At 43.7% G+C, this 24,015-nt stretch overlaps 1 protein-coding gene across 1 annotated transcript in view; it reads right to left on the bottom strand.

The window, feature by feature from the left end:
* Positions 1 to 24,015, bottom strand: part of EPHA4 (EPH receptor A4) — a 199,234-nt gene that overhangs the window by 42,214 nt on the left and 133,005 nt on the right. The window contains exons 6-8 of the mRNA XM_015417638.1: positions 3,652 to 3,776; positions 2,358 to 2,517; positions 697 to 808 (exon numbers count right to left, since the gene is read on the bottom strand). Coding sequence (XP_015273124.1) covers positions 697 to 808; positions 2,358 to 2,517; positions 3,652 to 3,776 — 397 coding nt within the window. The remainder of the gene's footprint in view (positions 1 to 696; positions 809 to 2,357; positions 2,518 to 3,651; positions 3,777 to 24,015) is intronic.

Genomic DNA, 24,015 nt, shown 5'->3' with positions numbered 1-24,015 from the left:
CCCTGTGAGGTTTTTTTTGTCTTTGAACTGTCTTCTCCCCCTCTCTTTCAATGCCTATGGGGACAAGAATAAATGTTGGCAAGGCAAATCATTCTTTTTTCATATTTACAGTTAAGAAAGCTAGCAGTTTGTTTTCTGGTGTTGGGGAGGCTCATGGAAAGGTTTAACCTGTCTGGTGTGTTACTGCATACAAAACTATAGCATTCACATGTTTTCTTTCATGTTCCTCACAAGGGACAACCACCCAATGCAAAAAGAATCAGAAAATCAAGAAGGGATCCTTTTCTACAGGAAGGAGTTCACAAACAGGGAATCACACCCCCCCATGGCACTTCTAGTTGAGAACTAGTGAGCTCACAGAGTGATGCATTCATTAAACTGTACACCAAATTACAATCTCTTCAGATCTCATGTTGTTGGCTGGCATATTAAAACCTCCCACCCCGCCCCCTTACTACAATTCAGCTTTGCATTTGAAGGGCCAATAGCTCTAGAACGATTACCATTACATTACATGCTGCTGTGGTAGTGATGTTGAGAAGATCAAAGCAAAGCAGGCGGCGGCGGGGGGGGGGGGGCTTGTGATGCAAATGCACTGTTTATGATGCTAATCAAAGGTTTCAGCTTTGTTTGGGGGAGACAAAAAAGCTTCCTCATAAAAGAGAGAGGGGAGAGAAGGGGAACTTAAATTCTTACCTCCTGCTGATGACAAAGGCAGCAACAAGAATGACCACAAGAACAACACTGCCAGCCACAGAGACCAGAAGGACGGTGGGGTTAGTACCTTCACCGATGATGGGAGACGGAACTAGGAACAGGGAAGGTATTTGTTAGCATTCCGTGGTTATGCTACAGTTGAAAACAACACAGGATCACAATGGGCCCTGCTTCCTTTGGCATTTGAAGTGCAGAGGCAGTTTGCAGTACTACTCAAAGCCCCTCTCAGGCTTTTCATTAGGTATTCATTTGACATAATTTTCCAGGAGGGCCTTAATTAGTTAAAGGCATTATGCTCAGTAATGGTTTGGGGGAAACTCTCTGAGAGTAAGGACTCCCCTTCTTCTCCCCTTCACATCTACTATGAGAGTATAATGGCTGATTTAGTGCCCACTGAACTGCTTCCCTTTTTATTTGATTTAAAATGGAACAGATGCTCATTCCTTGACTATGAGCAACTAGGTGACTCAAACAGAACAAGATGTTTTAAGCTGTCTGCAATAGGGTAGTGCACTTCACATTTTCATGTGCCTTGCCTGAGGGATGTTAACAACGAAAGACCCAACCTGAACTAATTAAAATGGCACTGTGCAATGGGGATTAAATAAAGAAGGGTACAGCTATAGTATTTTCCTGCCCTTACCTCAAGAGGCAGTCATGCTTTTTTAATATTTATCCAACACATACAACACCTGCAGATACATGTGTTATTATTGTAAGCTACCTCAAACCAAGAGAAAAGGCAGGATACAGATGTTAGAATAGATAAATAAATAAACACACATTCTGTATCCCAGTAGGGAGGCTGACTGGCAACTGATTCCTACTGGCTATTGTGTAATCCTGAGCCTATTAGGAGCATCACCCAAAATAAACTGTGGGACTTTCTCTCTGCTCCCTGCGGGGTCCTGTACACTGTTAAGTAACTGTCACTGTAATTAAAGACATATCAAAACAGCTACTTATCCTCAAATGCTTCACCAGGAGGAAGGGAAAAACCCCATTCTAACCAACCTGGGCAAGAGACAAAATTCTTCCCTGGATTTGTCAACTGGCAGGGCTCCATGACAAGGTTGCAGCTATGCAACAGAGAAAACCAAACAGGAACAGTTTCACCACACAACAGCCCGAATCAGACAGCAAACTCAGTTCTGTGTGTAGGCCCAGGGACAAACAGAGGCTATTTGCTGACTCCCTATCCTTAAGAACATAAGAGAAGCCAAAGTTGGATCAGGCCAATGGCCTATCCAGTCCAACACTCTGTCACACAGTGGTCAAAAATTCCAGGTGCCATCAGGAGGTCCAACAGTGGGGCCAGGACACTAGAAGCCCTCCCACTAAAAGCTCTTCCACTCTCCTTATATTAGCTGGAAGCATCCTAAAGCAGGAAAGCCAGTTCTGTTCTTAGTACATGGCTGATTAATTAGGAAGCAGGACTGGAGGGATGGTGATGGAACTGGTCTGGCTAATGCAGCTCTGTTTGACCAAGCCCATCCGCTTCAAAGGAATAAATTTCAAATGGAAAAGAAATTAATTTATAGTCCCTCAAAGTAAATATTGTGTTGTCTAGAAATGACAAGAGAGGATGAGGAAAGGGTTATGTGGAAACACCCAATGTTATATCATTATCACACTATTACCTGTGTTGGTTGTGAATTCAAATGGCCCACTGAAGTCTCCATACCCAGCTGCTGTCCTTGCTCTCACATGGAAGACATAGGAAGTCAAAGGGTTCAAGCCTTTGATATCAGTGTTTCTGGCAGCCGTTTTCACAATGCGATAGCTACGCTCATTTTGATCCTAAAAAACAGAACAAATAAACATGCCCCTTACTGTTCTGCAAATTCTGGTCCTTTGCCCATTGCTAAATCTATTATGAGAATATTACTAATGGAGACAGAAATTTCAAAGGATCTCTGAACGCTCTTCTGCTATCTTCAATGACACGAGAGTTCAGTGGGCTTTTATATTTTAACATCCTCCCCCCCCCCCCCGGGAAGCTGTAAAAGAGGTATTGGTGACTGCTTGAAAAAATAATGCATATTAGAAAAATATTTTGAGACTGCAGTCACAGTTCTCCTGATGAACAAACAACACTTTATGTGCTGTCCCCATATCTTTTTTGTGGTTGCAGTTCAGTACTATAGAACCATAAAAACCCACAGGAGACGCTTGCTCAAAAAACCCCTCACCCTACTCTTCTCGTAAAATTGTATTCTGCTTTCTTTCTTAGAAAATGTGCGGGGTGGGAGACAGAACTCCTGTTCCACTGAAAATCAGCAGCCTGCTTCTGGTCTGGCTTTAATAGGGAAGCAAATAAAGTGATTATCTTTTTTTGTGTGTGTGAAAAAGAAGGAAGGAGGAACAAAAAAAAGTAATTGTTCATTTTGCAGACAACCTTGAGAGGAAATCGCTCTTCAATAGTCCTGAACTGGAGGAGGGGCAAATTATTTGTAGAAATAATGTCTCTGTATAACTTGGAGGAGATGAAAAATGTAATTTTCTTTTCCCTTATTTTCTATTAAAATCTATCAAAACCCCACTACCATTCTGGGCAAAGCTATCAGCTCATAGAGAGCTCATTATTATTGCTGTGTTACGCACTTCATTACTATACTTCTGTCTCTGCTGTAAGGCTAATGTTGCACTACTTCCCTGGTTTATTGATTCTCATTATAAATTGTCCCACTGGAATCCGATGGTTTCAAGGGAGAGGAAGGGGGGGGGGGGAAATGCCATCACTGCTAGAAAGCAAGAGCAAGGTGCAGCATGCTATTCATTGCAGCTGCTTGAATCCATGAACCATCAAACTGGAAATGATTATAAAGGCAAACACACTTGGCTCTGATCATGGGTGTTGGCGTGAATGATAATGGTAAACCTATTTGGCCCTGGTATTGAGCAGAATCGGGGAAACAACAGGTTGAATAATACCTTTTCGTAATATTTTACTTCATACTCCAAGATGACTCCATTTGGCCTGTCAGGTTCCAACCAGGCCAGTGCCACGCTGTGCCTTGTTATTTCTTTTGCTTGGATCACAGCAATCTGAGATGGAGCTGCCAAGAAAAGAAGAAGGAAAATGTTATACAGTGACTCTCAAAGGAAAGCAAAGTACCAGACAATGCTAGATTATTTGCCTTTTACACAAATGCAACATCAGATGTTTTGGAAGCATTAACTAAAGCCATTAATCGCAGGCCCAACTTTAGGCATGTTGATACCACGAATATTAAAATGTTATCCATGCACTGATTTGTACACTATAAACTTTGAGTCTAACAGCCCCTCCCTTCTTGCATCACAATGGTTTGGTGCCCATCCTTCATTCTTTAAGCTATTCTGGCAAGGTACAATAATGAAATGTTCTCAGATGACATCACTAGTATACACTTAGTCATCAAGTTTCTTTGTTTCTTTGTTAGTTTATCCCCCACTGAAGGCTAGCAAAAACATCTATGGTCGCAAGTAAGGACAAGCGATCATTCACCACAGAAATTAACCATCTATGATAAGTGATGGAACGGAATCCAGAAATGGGACAGGGAGGCACACGTTACATGTCTTTGAGTTCCAGACCAATTTTTAAATTGATCAACCGTGAGTGTTCTCCATAATATCCCAAACATTCTGAACACAACAAGGCCATAGGAAGGGCTTGCAGGAACCAAGTTCAGCAAGCAAGACTCATTCACAAAATATGATTTTAAATCCTAGCACAAGATCGCACAACCCAGTTTGGAGTTCAGAGTGGGAAAAATATGACATTGTCCCTAATATTAGGAATTTATTCAATGAACTTGAGCTCTCTATATAGTATGGCAGTTAGCATCTCTGGTCCTTTCTTTTCATGTAAGTCAGAACTTGACTGTAAACAGGCACTAGAATGATTAACTTGAGTGTGGTGGATCCTACCCTTATCCTCCCACTTCATTCCTCCAGCTAAAGTGGCTTTTCTGTTGGATCCACCCCAGTATTTACAAATGGCATTTCCTAGTCCACTCATAAAATGATGCTACTGAATCTAAAAAAAAGTCTCTTTGTGAAATTTATTCCTACAGAAAGTGGCACTACACAGTGTATATTGTCTATACAAAGAGAACTTCCCTAGTGGTATGAATTGTAAAGATCCAGTTGAGAAGTCAGAACAGAGAACTCTATCTGCCATAGTCAGCAGTGGGAACTCCAAGTATACATAACTCTTTGGAAGAAGCCAACATTTTACAGAGAACTTGATGGGAATAAGACCCTTTCCCAATTCTAGCTATATCTGAAGAAGTAAGCAGTGGCTCACAAAAGCTCATACCCTTCCACAAATTTTCTTAGTCTTTAGGGTGCTACTAGATTCTTGCTCTTTTCTACTACTACAGACTAATATGGCTACCCATCTTGATCTATCACCGATTTTGCTGAAAAAGCAGAACAAGACAATATGTCTCTGGATGATTCAACTAAAATTATAAAATAGATTAAAATCTACATACCTTTAAAATTACATTTTTGAGTGCAATATGGAAAGTTAAGATAAAACGAACAATTGGATAAATGAGAAAAGTCTCAATAGATGCCTCTGATTGTTTCCTGAAGAGTCTTCATTGGTGCCTGAACTTCAGATATTTAATAGGCCAAAGGACAATGCCTTCTTCCTTTGACTATGACAGTAACAGATTCATAGTCCTCCCAGAGAAATGGGTTTACTGAAGATTTACGACTCATGATGCCCAGTCCTTGTTGTTCTGTTACTGTGTGGTCACGTCTCTAGCCAACTGTTATCAACTCCTGCCACAACTGACAAGCACCAGTACAAATAAAAGGGGGGGGGCCTCTGGGGCTGAAAAAGGGTCATTCAGGAAAGGTTTAATCTTATCTGAAAAAGCTGTTCTGTAGGGCCAGAGATTAGACAGCTTCCTAAAGGGAATATATTTGTTCCTTTGTCCCTTAAACCCTAAAAATATGCAGGTGCTTTTAAAAAAAGGGAAAAAAGGTGGGGAAGAGAACAGTAACCACAGAATGAAGATCTATTAAGACCATTCAAGTGAAATCATAATGTGAACAAACATCCTACACTGAGAGAGAGAGAAATCTGTAATCCCAATTGAAAAATACGGCCATTATTTTGTATTTGAATAATTTGTCATGAGGCCAGCATTTTACATAACTAACTAAATAAATGTCACTAGAAACAAAAAAGAAAATTAGATATGAAAGCTTCAGAACTACTTGACCATATCAGACAGGTCTGATGGGAAGGAGTCTTAGCAGCCGACACCTCAGATGTAGTCACAAAAGGAATTCTCTGGACTGAACTGTGCCTGTCAGGAAGACTGTTTCTTGATCTATCGCTTGACAGTTTGGCATCTCTGTTAGAAATTACTCTAGAGCTTTCCTCCCTCCACCAACACATCTGCCCATCTGTTTGTCCCTCACCCGGCATCTCATGTGCATGAAAATATAATGAATCACAGAAAATACTACAGAATCTATTCAAATACCTTCCATCAAGTTATTTATATGAGGAAGCTAGTACTGGTAAAATGCAACTGTCCTGGTTAGATAACCCAGTTAAGTCCTTGAACAAGAGGAGATTTCTTCAAGGAGAGATTATTTTTGCATTCATTTGCTTAAGTGACCAAAATTAGGATAAATCACCACCCTGGAATACACAGCAAAAGCAGATTAGTAACAGCTCAACCAAAAAGCCACATTGTTTGCATAATCAGTGCCTCTTGGAGGCAAACTGGATAATTTTTCACAGGGATATTGTGAGCAACTCTGATCCCAGCCATTTCTGAAAGAAAATCCATTGTGGGTTTTTTCTTCCCCCCCCTTTCCTTTTTCCAGTGACATACATCTGAAGCAAAAGCTGAAGAGAGCTACAAATGCTGAAGAGATCTACGTCTGAAACACATGGATGTAGTTCATTTCAACTTTAGAACAGATTTATAAATCTCAAAACTTGCAAATCTTACCAGCAAAATGTGGTCTAATGAAAACTACACTGTATTGACTTGTTTTTTTCCTTATATACTTTCATGAATGTCAACATTCTGGAAACAATAACTAGGCAATGCCAAAGACTGAGACGGTATTTGAGTGTAATGTCAGGCCAACTCGAATTCTATAGACAGAACTGGTGATTATTCCATCACTGGCAAATGTGCACTTCAAAAATCCTGTTTTTATCTTTAGCATATTGTGGCATAATAATATGAATTAAACGTTTTTCCACCTTTTGTACTTAAAAATTAGTGAATGGGTCAGACTGAAATCTTAGAGCTGAAGCACATTTTTATTTAATTTGGGGCATTGTGTGGCAGCTCATGGGGTAACAGTTTGTAGATCTTTCCTGACATGAAAACACAAACTGCAGTTCTGCATCACTGAGGTAATTATTGGTGGAATGCAAAAATTCAATTTCTACCCATCGGAGATCACTACAAGTACGGAACTGCCATGAGGGTGGAGGGGAGGAGACAAAAGTGGCCACCGTGAGATTGGCACTCTCGTGCACTTCATCCTAAATTAAATTGATTTATGGAAAGATTTAGCCTTTCTTGCCCCTCATCATATTCACTTGGAAAGTTTACTCTGCCTATTATTATCCACAAGATACATAAGAACACATGGAAGAACTACAATGTATTCTATGCTGTAAAAAAAAAAATCACATTATCTTGCAGTCTGTCTCTATGTATTTGAACTTGTCTATCTGCCATTGTGGTTTCTTAATGTCAGTGTACAATAAACAACTTGTATACTTATTCCCCATGGCAGCTGGCTCAACAAGGTATGCAATCAAATCATCAGATTAGGATGTGCCGTTTTGGGAGACTAGATGCATTGAGGTATCCTACTTATAATACCTATTTGTCTAGTGTATTTTCAACCCATCCTTTCTCCAAGGGTACCATACTGACTCTCATTCTTGACTGATACTTCTCCAGTCTTTTCCCTGAAAACTTTTATGGAAGAAAACTTCTCTGTACAACTTACATTACTGATGAGATGTTTGTAAGGCTAGGAAGTGTATTTAACATTTAGGCTAAATCTGTTTCATTTGTAATTTCAACCTACTAATCCATGTTCTATCCTCAAAGAATAATAATACACCATATTGATTTAAATCAGGCTAACAAGTGCTAGCCAGACCCCTGGACGGAAGGAAGTTATAACAATTAATCAATAATTATCATATGGCATTGTGTGTAGTGTAGCCAGGAGATCCTAAGATTGTCTGGCAGCCTAAAGTTCTAGTTCTTTTAGCATTATACATCACTAGGTGGCAAACTAGCCTTATTTTTTGAATTGAGAAAGCCCTGAAAGAGCTGTGACTGACCCAAAGTCACCTAGCTGGCTTCATGGGGAGGAATGCAGAATCAAACACAGTTCCACAGATTACAGTCCATCACTCTTAACCACTACACCATGCTGGCTCTCTGGGGAAGGAAGTAACCATCAGCCGAGTAACCATCAAGCAAACTTAAAACATAGGTAATATTATTTAAGTACTGTTTCTGCCTGATCTTAAAGATCTCAATAGGCCACTGGAAAAGAGGATATGATCTCTTCAGTATGTACAACATAAAATGTTTAGGGCTTCACAATGAAACATATATGCTGGAGTAAGCAAGCTTGGGTGTAATCCAAAATTTAGCAAGGAGGGAAACAAAATGTGAAATTGTAAAATGTCCCATACTTTCCCTTCAGGATTTCAAATGTGAGAACTGTTCTTAAGGCTGAAAAAGTCTACAATTATCCCAACTCCATAAAACATAGTCTTGCTAACCCAAGTTGCCTGCTGAGACTCTTGAGAAAATTTTTAAAAAACGGTGAACCCATAAGTCAGCTGCATTGCTTTATGATTTTTGGGACAAATGCAGAAGTTGTATAGGCAGTTCTAGGAATCACCAGAAACTCTACAGTTTATCACAGAGTTTCCAGAAATTCCTTGAGCTACCTACCATATGTCACTTCTGATTTCCCCCTGGAAGTGACATAGTGATGCAGGATTTCCTGGCTACATTACACACATGGAAACAACCAACCAATCAAACAGTTCTTCTCAGGACTACTTGAGAAGGGGTATAGGAGACTGCCTTCAAATGTCATGAGTCAGCCAGGAAAATAGGACTCCTCAGGAGAACAGGAGCCCTGTGTAGCCAGCCTTGAGTTAACAGAAGCTGAACAGCAGGAAAAAGAGCTAAAGGCTTGTCAGGATTCACAGCCAACATCTGGTGTAGCACCACCAACACCCTCCGGCTCGGATTCAGCAGGTGACCCTCAGGTGGCCATTTCCAGCCCATCAGGATCACCTATACCCTTAGAGTGCCACAGATGGAGCTACAGACAAGAGGGCAACATGCATGCCTCCTGGCCCAACACCAGCTGCCTGCTGATAATGACGATGAGTAGTTGCAAGATTGTTTCTGAGCAACTGGTTGTGAGCATGACCCTTAGGCGTGGGGCTTATAAAATCAGCCAAGAGAAACTGTTAGGCATGGACACAATGTGTATGACAGATGCTAAGCCACCAACTCTGCCTTGCCTGACTTCTAGACCCCCCCAACCTTGGACTGAACATCTGCTTTGCCTGACTTTTGGACCCCCAACCTTGGACTGAATGACTCTGCTTTGCCTGACTTCTGACACCTGATACTTGAACCCTGCAAGGCAGTACACCAAATCTGCCAAATGAATATTGAGGGTATAAGCAAGTCTAAATGCCAATACTTGTCACAAATCTTGCTGGCCAATAAAACAGATTTGGCTTTTGTTCAAGAAACTCATCTTGATAACAAAATTCAAGCCCGCCAATAATCCCTCAACATCATCAGGCTTTTCCTCATATACCGCTATGATGCACAGAACAGCTGAGGAAGGCAAGAAGATATTGTATAATTTTGTTTTCTATTTCCTAAAAAAGAGATGTAGTTCATGAAGAATATGGCACTTCTGGCTACAGAATTCATAAACAGAATCTGCTCTAGGTTGTGGAGGTTGACTTACTAAGCTACCAATCCCTCATGTTCTTCACAAAGTGGCTTTCAATAAAAACTAGATGCTGATCAAGAATCTAAAATTTTCCCATACTACGTACCTGCCACTTTACACACAGACAAGAATTCCATGCATTGTACATTACAACAATATACTTCCTGGTGAATTCAGTGCATTTGGTGTGAAATAAAGAGGCTGCTGTCACTGGCAAAATAGCTAAGTTTAACTTTCAGCTGGCCCAAGCTCAGCAGTTCATCTTCCCTTTTTCTCCTCAAAAGGCTTGCTCCCTACTGATGTGAATGGAGCAATTTTCTTTTATCTACTTCCTCAATACCCTACCATTAAACACCCACTAGTAGTTTTATTACTGCAGTCTTTTGCTTTGTGGCCTACAGACAAAGAGTGGGAGAGAAGATGCATTACAAAACTTTGTCCAAGTATCATAAAACAATTTCCTCAGGCTCACAAATGTGGAATTCCAGCAGCTCATGGAAGAATTCAGGTGAAAGCATTTCTTTACTGGTTCAAACTAGGAGGAGAGGGAAAAATAAAAATGATTCAAAGAATGGCACATGGATAAAAAGGTAAAGGTAAAGGTTCCCTTGCTCGAAAGCCAGTCGAATCCGACTCTAGGGTTGTGGTGCTCATCTCCGTTTCAAAGCCGAAGAGCCAGCGCTGTCTGAAGACGTTTCCGTGGTCATGTGGCCGGCATGACTAAACACCAAGGCGCACGGAATGCTGTTACCTTCCCACCGAAGTGGTCCCTATTTATCTACTTGCAATTTCTTGCTTTCAAACTGCTAGGTTGGCAGGAGCGGGGATCAGAGATGGGAGCTCACTCCGTCTTGTGGCACCCGGGTCTCGAACTGCTGAACTACTGACCTTCCACAGCCTGCAGTTCAGCGTCTTAACCAGCCTTCTGTGATAATGAGATCTCTGAATATTTGGATGTGTACCACACAGTGACCAAAATTTTTAGCAAAGCTGTAAATAGAACAGAATTTATTCACTGATCCCCCCGCTCCCATCAAGATTCCTATTCCTAGCAGATAAAGTACATAGAGCTCAAATTTTACGGTCCTCTAACCTCAAATTTGAATCAACCTGGTTCCCGATATTTTCATTTCTTACTTCACGGGGCATATTGCCAATAAATACCTGTTACCAAAAATGGGTTCTGATGTAACATACTAAGAGTTGAAATTTAAAGGATGCTTTCGTTATTTGTTATTATTATCTCTGGGGCTTTAAGTTCAAAAATACCTGAATGATACTGTAACTCTTTTGTAGGAATGTCGAGTGTTTATTATTGGATTCTTTGCATGTTCTTGTTTGCTTTGTTATGAAAAATGAATAAAGAGAAATTAAAAAAAAAAGGCTTGCCAGCTCCCCCAATAGGGCGAGGGCCCCCAGACTTGAGATCCCCTACCCCCACTTTTTAAGAATTGGCAAGAGGGGGACAAAATGATGGCCATGTTGTGACGCTCTAGCATTAGCCATAGAGACGAAGGCTAGAGCGCCCCAGGTTTCTGACCGTCGACAGGCATGTCTGGCTTCAAATAGTGTAGTCCACTACTCGCCTCGCCTCCTTAGCTCCGTCTGCTCCCAGCATCCCTCATTTGGCGGGCGATCTGCTTGTTGGCTGCATGCATCCCCCCCAAGCCGACGCCCGCAGACCGAGGTGACTCCCAAGCAGCAGGCGACCATCCCCTCGTCCTGGGCTCATACAGCAGCAGCAAATGCTGTGCTTTTTGGAGCCATCATAGTCTGGGTGCGCCCTCACTGGGCCCTCACTGGCACCGCCGGGAAGAGCTGGGACTGGAGGTCATCCAACCTGCCCATCCTGGCCATGCAGCATGCTCTCCAGGTGGGTGGGTGGTGGGGTTGCCAGATAAGTGTTCCCTCTAAGGTGAATGAGTTCAGTGCACTGGGTGTTTGGCTGGCTACTGCCTTGCATGGCTCTGGGCAGCGGTGGGCTGGCTTCCCTCTCTGCAGCCAAGGCCAGCTAGCAAGGTGGCAGGGTGGCTCCTCCTTGCTGAGCGCTGCCCCCCTCCCCGTGCTGGCATGCCAGAAGAAAGGTGTGGGTGGCAGTGTGGATGCAGTGCTGGAGTGCTCCAAGGCACTGGGCCCGCCAGCCCAGCCTCCCAAGAGCAGTGAGGGAAGGGAGAGAGAGAGCGCGCCCGGCCCGAAGGAAGGGAACTGCCAGGCCAGACCACAAGCCCTGGGCCCCCACAAGACAGCTGCTCTGCAAAAGCACCTGAAAGGGAGGGAGGGGGCCAGCCAGAGCTTCCCCTGCCCACTCCAGCACTCGACCCGGGGGACAAAGGGCCTGGCGACTGGGACGCACGCCCTTTGTCCAGCCTCCCTTCTCAAGCCTTGATGCAGCGAATCCTGTCTTTCTCCGCCGGGCACCCCCTTCCCCTGCAAGCTTTTTCTGCATCTCTTCCACTCCTCCATTTTAGGGAGGTGTGGTTGCTCTTGGGACCTTCCGAGGACTTTCCTGCTCCAGTCTCAGGCTGCAACCTGCCTCCCCACCCCCAGCCCTTCCCTCAAATTGTCCTTATCAAAAAACAGAAGGGTCGGGTGTCTAGGGTTATTTTCTGTGCAGGTAAGGAGAGTACTGGAGGCAAGTCGGCTGGTGAATTTTAATCTTCCATCCAAAGCATGCCATGGAGTGGGGACAAGGTTGCCAGGTCTGGGTTGGAGGTACTTGGAGATTTTGGGGGTAGAGCCTAGGGAGGGAGGGGTTTGGGGGGGTGAGATTTCAAAGAGATACCAAAGAGTCCATCCTTCAAAGCATTCATTTTCCCCCGGGGGAAGTGATCTCTGTCATTTGGAGATCAGTTCTAATTCTGGGAGATCTCCAGGTCCCACCTGGAGGTTGGCAGACCTGTTTACTCCTCCAACTTCTGGACCGTCAATGTTCATGCCCCCCAGTTTACAGTCCCATAGTGATTTTTCTTCCCCCCTCCCCCAAACTTTAATTATTCATTTTAAGAGTTCACTGTCAGCCATGCCTTGGGTGCTTTCTACTTCATCCCTAACTTTCCTTCTCTAATCTGCTCTTTCAAAGCTCAGGACTGTTTAGCCCTCCACCGCCACCAGGGTTTTTTTTTACTTCCCTGAGAACTCATCTCTGGGTGACTTCTCTGCTCCAATTGGATCTGCACAATTTAGAATATCTCTGTTTTGTAATGATAATTCACATCCTGGATTTTTTCCCCAGCATTATGCTCTACCCACATACACACCATGCCCTTTGCCACTGGTTTCAGTGGGTTTTCCACAAGTTTGATCCCCTGTCTTCTCTTTGGACTTTGTGTTTTATGCCTTAAGCTTATCCCTGTTTTTGATTCATTTTGCCCTAATCTTCTGATATCTTGTCCCTCTGCTGGCTATTTCTTTTCTAGCAGCTGAATGCTCCTGAGGCATATGTTGCTTTCACACATACTGAACAACTAGATTTTACTGAAACAGCAAAACCCACTTGCAAATTATTATTAAAGTGCATTGAAAATGGATTGAAAGTATAGTTTTCAGCATGTGTACACAGATTGTGACTAAATTAATGCTCTGCATTTTCTATCTATCCTGCTACATCTTATTATTCAAAGAGTCCTGAGCACCATACCTCTGATATCCTGTTAAGGTCAGGATTATCCACTCCATTAAATCACACTCTCTTTTTCATCGTATTCCTGCAGTCTTTTCCTTCCCTCCTCTCTGTTTCACTCTCATTTGATGATTGACCCTGGTCAGATAATATGAAACTTCTTAATGAATTCTGCTTTAGGAGTTTCACACTGGAGTCTCCCTTTGAAGTTGTTTTATTGAAGGATGGCAGCTTTCATAGTAGTGTTTTGTTGAGGAAGAATGAAATGTTCCCCCACTGATTTCTGAGTATCGTGATTTCTAATGTCAGATTTGTGTCTATTTATTCTTTTCTGGAGGCAGCAACCTATCTGTCTAAGGTAGGTAGCAGAAAAGCATTGTGTTGATCCTTTATGGGATATATTACTTTGGAAAGTGAATGAATGAGTCAGAGCCAATAGTCCTGGAGTTATTAGATCCTGTGAGCAAGTTGTCTGAGTGTATATGGGGAAATAGTTGGAATCTTGTTAGAGATGTAACAGTTTTGGAAATCTTGAAGCTATGGAAAAAAATATTTTTCCTAGATGGTATATTTTTTGTTGCTGTAACATCATAAAGTATAGTTTATCACATAGATAGCATATTAAACTGTACTCCTTTGGTATATTTCTTGAATGCAAAAGCATCAGTGCCCTGTTTTCTACAAACAAAAGGGAGCTGCTGACTACTGCACCCTGTGCTAACACATACAGCTGCCTTATACTGAATCAGTCCATTGAGGTCAGTATTGCCTACACAGAGTCTTTTTAGGATCTCAGGCAAAAGTCTTTCACATCACCTACTGAATGAGTTGTTCAACAGTGGAATCAGCTGCCTAGGGAGGTAGTGAGCTCCCTCTCACTGGCAGTCTTTAAACAGAGGCTGGACAAACACTTGTCAGGGATGCTCTAGGCTGGTCCGGCATTGAGCAGGGGGTCGGACTAGATGGCCTGTATGGCCATCCAGAGGGCAGCCCCCCCTGCTGGAAGTGACATCAGAAAGGGTGGAGCTTGGGAAGTGACATCACTTGACTTTTGACCTGGAAGTGGCATCACAGGATGTGACATCACAAAAGTGATGTCATATCCTTTCTTCTGTCTCCACCCCCAAAGTCTCCTGGCTCCACCTCCAAAGTCCTCAGATATTTCCTGAGTCGGACTTGGCAACCCTATTAAAAAAAGATTCCTATTCAAATGGATCACGCTTAGAGCTCAGTTTTGACTATGGTGTCTAAACATGAATACTCAAACGGCCAAGTAAAGTACATGAAAACCAAAACAATTTCTTTGCAATCCATAAGTCTGTTTAAACAAACCAGAGAAAATGCCTCACTGATGGATAACTATGATTGGTTACTCTACTTTCAAATGCATAGGCTCAGCTTAAAGATAGTATACAGAGATAACCAGGGGTCATTTCGTAGATAAAGAGCTAGGGGAATTCATTAGCATAACTCATTAGCATATGCCACACCCCCTGACATCAGGGGCCCGGCGGTGGACCTGCAAGGCCAGCGGGAGTGCGAGGAAGCCCTGCCAAGGCCCTCCCTGGCCCCAGGCAGGTAGGGGTGGGGAGAGGCAGGGAGGAAGCTCTTCTCCTGCCTCCTCCTGGCTGAAAGAGGGGCGGCTGGGAGCAGGGGGCGGGGCTTCGTCATGTACCCCGCCCCCCTGCACCTCACCCGTTCCCCCCCGAAATGACCTCTGGAGATAACCCAGCTTTAGTGGAGTTGTTGGGGAGCTGCCCCAAGCTTAGTCAAATATGTTCAGGGATTGCACACATCTTTTGTTTCAAAGACTAAGGAACTTCTCTGACTTGTGCCTTGTGAGCTAGCTCAGAGTTCCCTGATAAATTAAAAAATCAGCCCTTGCAGGCTTTGTACAACTTTGTCTGAACTGTTTTAGTGTTCAGGATCAAGGGAAAAATAGATACCATTTTGAAGGAAACCCTGAAAACATACCAAAAATAGAGGTACACATACCAGTACTTGTACATAATTGCCACAGTCTCATAAGGCAGAACATATGCTGAAGGAGGTTTACATGTGGATATCTGCACTGTCTGGATGCATTTTTAAAATCTGCATCCTCCCCCAAATCCTGGATGCACACAACTAGTTGAATGCAAGAGCGGGATAATGGCATATATATAAAATTTCAATGAAATATTTAAATTTAATTACTTAAGATTTTAATACTATTTCATCCTTCAGTAGAACTTAACCACACTTACTTGTTCCTTATTGATAGCATGAAAACGTTGTCAAGGATCTAAATTAAATGCTTGAAAGCACTAACGATATTACTGTGATTAAGAATTTTACCTTACGACAGATGCTAAAAGCCTACTTCATTATTCATTACTTTAAAGAATACTGAAGCCCTAAACAAGGAGAAATTATCCTTTCTAGGATAGGAGAGGAAAATGAGATAACATTATCAGAATAGGAAGGTACTACAAGACTCCAGCAGTCATGGGGAGGGGGAAGAGGAAGGGGGGGAGAGAGACAGACAGACTACTGTGTGAACTTTAAATATGAAATATAACCAAGTGCAAACCTACTTGAAAGCAATACAGTTGTTGGATCAGGAATGGATAGACCAAGTTCCCATTCACCCTTGAAGGTCATGGGATACCGATTGGCCAATCATACTCTCTCCCAACCCAATTTATAGCACAAGATTATTATGAGAATAAGATGGAAGAGAAGAGAACCATCTATAACAGTGGCACCTACGCCGCAGCCTGTAAAGAGCCACATCCACAATTACTGTCAAGCAAGAGAGCCACATTTACTGCCATCCCTGGCATGAGACCTACACCTCAGGGAGGTTTGCAGCTTACCTGTTCCTCTAGTGGTCAGTGTTTCAAGGTGGAAGCTACCTACCAACCACAAGCCCCATCAGGCAAGAGCCTTGCTCACTTTATGGTAACATGGGGAAGGGCCCATGATGGGTAACAGTGCTCAGAAGAGGCACAAATGTCATGTCAAAAAGCCCCACATGGCTCTGAAGCCAATGAATATTGGTGACCTATGCCATCCATTTGGTGGTGGCGGGGTGTGTATGTTATAAAATTTAGATAGAATCATGGACTGGACATTTACATCATATTCTGTAAAACTTGAAATCCAACTGACTGTTCATATACCCTTCATTTCTGTGTCAGGATCTGTCCAGATGAATGCAGGCTAGGTGAAAAGCTGCATGTTCAACCACAGTAGGGATGCCAGACTCCAGGTGGGACCTGGGGATCCCCTGAAATTACAGCTCATCTCTCGACTACAGAAAACATTTCTCCTGGAGAAAAATGGATGCTTTGGAGGGTAGATTCTATGGCACTGTATCCCACTGAGGTCCCTGTCCTCCCCAGGCTCCATCCCCAAATCTCCAGAGGTTTCCCAACCTGGATTTGGCAGCTGTACCCCTCATTCCCCGCTGGTGGTCAGGGGGGACATGGCAACCCTAAACCACAGAATGATTATGGTGGTTTAACACAGAGCCTAATCTAGTTTGCGTGCCTTACCTCGATAGCCCAGGCTAGCCAGATCTTGTCAGATCTCAGAAGCTAAGCAGAGTCAGCCCTGGCTAGTATTTGGATGGGAGACCACCAGCAGGCAATGGCAAAACACCTCTGAATGTCTCTTTCCTTGAAAATCATACCCAGAGGTGTCAAACTCATTTGTTATAAGGGCCAGATCTGACATAAATGTCACTTTGTCAAGCTGGGCCAAGTGTGCCATAAAATGTACTGCCAAATACTGGAGATACAAACTTTATAAAGAACACAGACAAAGCCAATTAATGATTATTTATTGTTTTACTCAAAATACAAACATGCTTAAAACATTAGCACTCTTACAGTGTTTCCTTACAGTATCTCCCTGATGCCTACCCTCCCACTTCCACTGCCCATTACGTGTAAGCACTGGGGCAGTATACAGAGGCATAATGTACAGCCTCTGTCATTTGGCAACAAAGGTAATGACCAGTTGCTCATGAGCTAGATAAGAATCCTTGATAGGCTGGTTCTGGCCCATGAGCCATATGTTTGACACCTCTGCCCTACAGGGTCACCATACATCAGCTGTGACTTGATGGGGAAAAAATCTAACTCAATGTGAAGATAAAATGGGTCACTGTGAAAATAAAATGGGAGAACTCAGCTATGTATTACAGGATATCCTTGAAGAAAATAAATCAATATATAAACTCCCAGGGTATAATGAGATTGGCCACCAGGTACAAATTTTTCAGTGTATAGTTTTGGTCATACATATATGACTATATGAACGCACTGGGGAATGTCAGTTTATGCTTGTCAATTGATGCAAAAAGGTAATCTTGTGACTATGAACAGGTGTTTACCTCAAACATTAGGCCTCATGTCTGGTTTTTGCCTCAAGCATTATTTCTGTGATGGCATTATACTAATGCCATCACAGCGTGCCAAATTCAGTTCAAGGTGCTGGTACTTACCTTTAAAGCCCTTTATGGCCAGGGACCTATGTACCTAAAAGGACCACCTTTCCCCATACGATCCCCAGCAAGCACTGCAATCGGGTACTCAAAATCACCTGGTACTCCCAGGCTCTAGAGAAGCCAGGCTTGCAGCAACAAGGGCCAGGGCCTTCTCGGTGGCGGCTCCATACTGGTGGAATGAGCTCCCGGAAGACATCAGGGCCCTGCGGGACCTTTTACAGTTCCGCAGGGCCTGTAAAACTGAGCTCTTCCACCAGACATTTGATTAAGGAGCTGCCACAACCATCTGAGGCCCTGGCCCCGATACCATCAATATCTAAATAACACCAATAATATCATTAACATCATTGAATAGCCTGTGCCTTGCTGACATGACCCAGACCATGTGCTAATTGATTGTGGACTCCTGCCATGTTGTATGCCATTACTAGCACTTTATGTATTGTTTTTAGATTTAATTTATTGTAATTTTAACTGAGAAATTGTTTTATCAGTAATAATGTTGTGGGCCACCCTGAGCCTGCTGTGGCGGGGAGGGAGGGATAGAAGCCAAATAAAGTAAAATAAATAAAATAAATAATGGCCATGTGAAATGTTAATGCAGTTTTTTGCAGCCTTTAATATAAATGCACTGGCTTAAGAGATGGACACTCTCATATATTTAATTAAGTTGAGTTCTGACCCATGAAAGCTCATGCTAGAATACATATTGCTAATCTCTAAGGTGTTGCTGGACTCCTGTTTTATTTTGTCACTACAGACTAACATAACTAACCATTGAGTAATGCAGCAGAAAGAGAGGTCTGGAAATGATATTGGCTCCAGTGGCTAAACAATATATTTCACATTGTTTACTTGAGATTACTGCATATAGTTTCTGTGCTAGACAACAATTCACAATCACTTGCCTAAGAAGGCAATGACTAAAAAGTGATTCTTTATATAATTAACAGAATTCCCAATACACATGACCTAAATGCACATGGGGAACATGGGGAACAGCATGCCCATGGGGAATAGAGCACACTGGCCCTGCCCCTGCCCACTACCAAGTGCACTGGCCCAAATGACATACATCAATTTCATGCTGCCACAGCACCTACATACATACAAATAGCAAAACAGTGCTATTCTAACGACTCTGATGGAGTGTGAATACATGTGGCTTGCATGCACATAAATAATGACAGATTTGTACTTTTCCAAGTTCCTGGACTTCAGTGAACATGTAACCCCATCCTATACAAGTTTACTCAAAAGTAAAGCACACTCAGCTCAGCCCAAGTAAGCATACACAGGACTACAAAATTTAAATATGCTTAACTTTGGGAAAATCATGTCCAGAGATTTTATATTCACATTCAGTGTTACAAAGCAAAGGTAAGAGAATCTTCCTTGTTGTATATAGGAAGGAAGCTCTTGTGAAGCAGGGCCTGCAGTACAACTCAAGCGAGAGGTCTGTTTAGTCTGAGGAATGCTTGTTTTACTTCTGCTTGCCCTCTAAGAAAGCCTGTTGGCACATTCTGACAAAGATAACTTAATGCTTGCCAACAGAAACATGGCAGGAAGCAGTGTGTATGTTTCCTGTATGTATGAATGCCAGCTTAAAACAAACAGGAAAACAAGCCTTTCAGTAGGAAGGTAATTTATAAAAATCTGTCTGAACATTACAGCCACTTTAAAAAATGAAAAGAAACATTCCCAAATGCTTGAACGACAGTGATTAACATGACACGGGTGGATAGAGTTAGCAATGCAAAACATTTGAAGAAATGCTATAAGCAGATTGCTTAATTTAGCATTAACCAGTGGCTCTCTAATCTGGAGAACCATGGAACTGCAGAAGTCCATGCAATTGTTACAAAGACCTGTACTTTGCCCACCATAAATGAGAAGGTTGGCTTTATAAACTCTGCAGAAAATGCACCATTACACAGAAAAAGAACAGCAGAATGAAAGCCATGGATATTTGGATTTCTTAATAAACACAAGGACACAAGTGAAGATATTAAGAGGATTTCCAAACATGAAGAACCTAATAATGACAACATCTAACAGAAGTTGCTGAGGACTGCAGGTAGCTGCTAATTGCCCATGATTGATGGTACACTCTGTATTGAATCTCAAAAGCCACATATTCAACACCCTGATGAAGAAAGAGTTGTACGTATGAAAGAGAAGGAGATACAGGACACTGATTTCTAGGACAGGGAGAGGGTGTTTCTGAATCAAGGACAAAATATCATTGCTGATCTCCTTATTTTTTTTTAAAACCTGAGAACAACTAGCACAAGAGACAAGAAAAAGGAGTTTCAAATTCTCTTTGTAGCCATTCAACAATCTGGTAAGATTGGCAAGGACCACATTCAAGAAGAATGTAGCAAAGTGAAACCCTTTCTTCAAGATGAGAGTGCCTGGGGCCAAATATCCCAGGTGCCATATATAACTCCAAATATTTTTCCAGTTCAATGGGATTTACTCTCCAGTAAGTGTGCATGCTAGGGTTACCAGGTCTGGTTTGGAAACTACCTGGAGACTTTGGGGGTGGATCCGGGAGAGGGCAGGGTTTGGGGAGGGGCCTCATCATGGTACAATGCCATGGTACAGTCCACCCTCCAAAGCAGCCATTTTCTCCAGGGGAGCTGATCTCTGTCAGCTGGAGATCAGTTGTAAAAGCGGGAGATCCCCAGGCATCACCTGGAGGCTGGCAGCCCTGGTGCATACACATGGTTTTGGACCATAAGTATTCTGCTCTGGGCTGTTATTCTTCTATAATAAGCATTTCCAGTAAAGTTACTGCCTTTAACAATACACAAACAAAAAAAACAATTCTATCGTACTGTTGCTTTCAAATAACAATATGATACTTTATCAAGAAAAATACTTGCTTATGTCTTTTTTCAGATAGCCTCACTTTAAGCTTGTACAGTTTGAGGGAAAGAAAGAAAAATAGATAGAAAGAAAGAAAAAAAAACCTTTCCTATTTCTTTAAAAATGATCTGAGGCTGGAGCCCATTATATATTGTTGTTTAGAATGTGATATTCTGGTTATTAGCCATGATTAAGCAACTTTCTGGAATTAGCATAAAATACCAAACAGAAAAGGTAGAATATAATAAAAAATGAAAACATTATGCAACCTAATGGTGCTAGAGGCAGTTCAAACCAAGACACTCCTCTTTAAAACAAATATCAAAAGGTGCTATTTGTCTAATCATAAATGTATCAGCTCTCACTTTCAAGACAGCCAAATTGGTCAGTCATATTTTGTTCCACTTCCATTATACACAGATGACAGCTGAAGCAAACCTACACCTCCAATTTACAGTTAAGCAGAATGATTGCTGGTTTCTTAATTTTATTAGCTCTGCAGACCATTAGATGTTTTCTCTGAGCAAAACACAAATCTTTGGTGGGGAGGGTAATGGGCATTTCTATCACTCTTTTCCAGTTTCCCCTCAAGTGTTAATATTTGTAGGAACAGCCATAATTTACAGAACTAGGAGAAAAAATGCCAAAGGTAAAATCAAAAAGGTGCAAAAATAATTTAAAAGAACATTCTTTCAGTGTTCTTTAGTGGTGTTGATTCAACAAAAGACTCAGAGCATCTTCTTCATGGTGTTTTGTGACACAGCTCTTTTACCAGCAGGAGCCAAAACATGTATCTCTTTAACCGTAGTTCTCCCCCTGAGAAAAGCATTTAAATGCCTTGGGAATTCTTTGTAAAATAATAATTGTACCTTATTTGCATCATCCTTGTACGTTTTGAGATTCTTTCCTAGACAATTCCAATTCTAAAGCTTTTAAGCAGAGGGAACACAATATTTTAATTCATCTGAATGCCCCTCCCTCAGGTAGTAGTAATGATAAGCTACTACACCAAGACTCCCCAACCTTTTTGAGCCTGCGGGCACCTTTGGAATACTGACATAGGCCCCAGTCACACGGGCAGGAAAATGCGGGGGGGGGGGAGCGTGGCTGTTTGCCCCGGAGCAAAATAACGCATGGTTGCGCAATCAGACATCCCGTCGAGGTCCCGTTGAGGTCCCGTGTTTAGGGGGGAGGTGCCGATCACATGACCATCCTGCAGCGCGGCAAAGAAGTGGTGCGGCGCAATTACACCAGCAATCGCTAGGCGCCGCTTCTGTGGCAAACGGGATGGATTTTTTTCAACTGAAGTTTGTGCATATGCATGACTGAGCAATCATATCTGCACATCCGAAGGCGGGTGGTGGGCTTACCGGAGAGGGCGACAGACGCTTCCGGACCCCAACAGAACTCTGAGGCATAGCCAATGGAGGGGGAGGGCCCCCCCTCATCACAGCCGCTCTAACTGCCTGCGCGACAGTGGCCATAGTGACCCTCCAGAGGCGGCAAGCCTGGCTGCAGTGGGAGGGGGCCTCTTTGTGCGCATGCGTTGTTAGGTACTTGTGCGCATCCTGTGGAGACTTGGAGAAAAAACCCTGTTTGCGATGGGACATGGGCGGGCGCCGGATGCCACGGGATTCCACTGGAAACACGATCAGGCGCCCGCCCTTGCTCCGCGGTTTCCAGAAACTAGTACCTCGGAGGTACTAGATTTTTACCCCGCATCTTCGGCGGGAAGCCTCGGGTTCGGCAAGGGAGCTCTACGCTTCCCAGATGTGGTGGTGTGATCTTGCCTGGAAAATCCGCCTATTTTCCGTCTCTGTAGCGTGGCTAATGTTCCGTGTGACCGCAGCCATAGTGTGGTAGGCACAGCTACAAACTGGCTGCCACAAAATAGTCACCACAAAAGGAGGGGCCAGTCATAAAATAGCTGCCGCAGCGTACCTTCAGTCACATAGTGAAAATCCTTGTTCTGTTGTGGAAGCTGCTGCCAAAGCATCGTAAAAAAAATTCTATATATCCAATCAAATCTCCAATGGCCAATCAGAAGCCTTGATGGGCAAAAGTCCCACCTGGCCCTGCCCATTTTCTAAAGACACTGAATGGGCACCAGAAAATGTGTTGGTGGGTGCCATGGTGCCCATGGGCAGGGTTTTTTTCAGGTCGGAGTCCTCTGGAGCGCTGCTCTAGCAGCCCGCATGGCGACAAGCCCCGCCCCGGGTCCCCCGAGCCCGCGCAGGAGTACTGCGGCTCGGGGTGTCATGCCTGCCCCTGCTGATGCCATGCCTGCCCTTGCTGATGCCCCTGAGGAGGCACCTGCCAGCCAGGAGCCTGTGGACTTACAGGCTCCTGAGGACAGTACTGCAGCAGAAAGGCAAAGACTGGATCCTGTAGCTGAAAGCTATCTAAGTGGTGAGGAGGATAGAGCCTCCCAGGGAACACCTGCAAGGGATCAGTCTCTGCTGCAGCCCAGTAATTCATCATCAGACTCGCCCCCACCTGTAACCAGGCTCCGGAATGTAAGGCGACAGCAGCTGAGAGAGCGAAGGCAGAATGCACGCATGCGTGCCAGAAGATCTCTCAGCCCTGAATATTGACAGGATCCTGACCTCGCTCCCGGCTAGCTAATGAGTTGATTAGCTAGCACTGTATATCTGCAAGTCTGTTGCCAACAGTCATTTGTGCTGGCAAATGTTGTTTGTCAGGACCTGAATCCTTGCATCTCTGCTCCAGACCTTGTGGAATTCTTATCGGCTTGATCCTCGGCTTTTGACCCTCGGCTTCGTTGACCTTCGTTCATCTCTGACTCCTCTGGTATCATTGTGATTTATGGACTTGAAACCTTGGTATGTCTGACCCTGCTTTTGGACTGTGATTTAAACCTGTTTGAACCTTGCTACCTGATTTGCTCGGCTTGACCTCGGACTGTTCCTGGACTTTGGCTTGCTTGCGTCACGCCCCCTGGTCCTGCCGTGACATGGGGGAGGCCGGGAGAGCCCCGCCCCCGGCTCTCCCGAGTCCGTGCGAGAGCGCTGTGGCTCGGGGGAGGCCCGGAGAGCCCTGCCCCTGGGTTCCCTGAGCCGCGCGGAGCGCAGCAACTCTGGGGAGCGAAGAGCAGGCCCATCGCCGCCTCCCTGGGGCTCACGCAGGAGCGCAGCGGCCCAGGGAGCGAAGAGGAGGCCTGTCGCCACCTCCCTGGGGCTCACGCAGGAGCGCAGCAGCCCCAGGGAGCGAAGAGGAGGCCAGAGGACGCTCCTCGCCACCTTCCGGGGTAAGTGAGGGAGCTGCGGGGGGTGGCAGAGGCTTGATTGGGGGAGTGGGGGTG

The sequence above is a fragment of the Gekko japonicus genome, unplaced genomic scaffold (assembly GCF_001447785.1).
Source record: "Gekko japonicus isolate JY-2015 unplaced genomic scaffold, Gekko_japonicus_V1.1 scaffold38, whole genome shotgun sequence".
Classification (NCBI taxonomy): Eukaryota; Metazoa; Chordata; class Lepidosauria; order Squamata; family Gekkonidae; genus Gekko; species Gekko japonicus.
The sequence above is the reverse complement of the archived record's forward strand: the minus strand, read 5'-3'. Positions and strand labels throughout refer to the sequence as shown.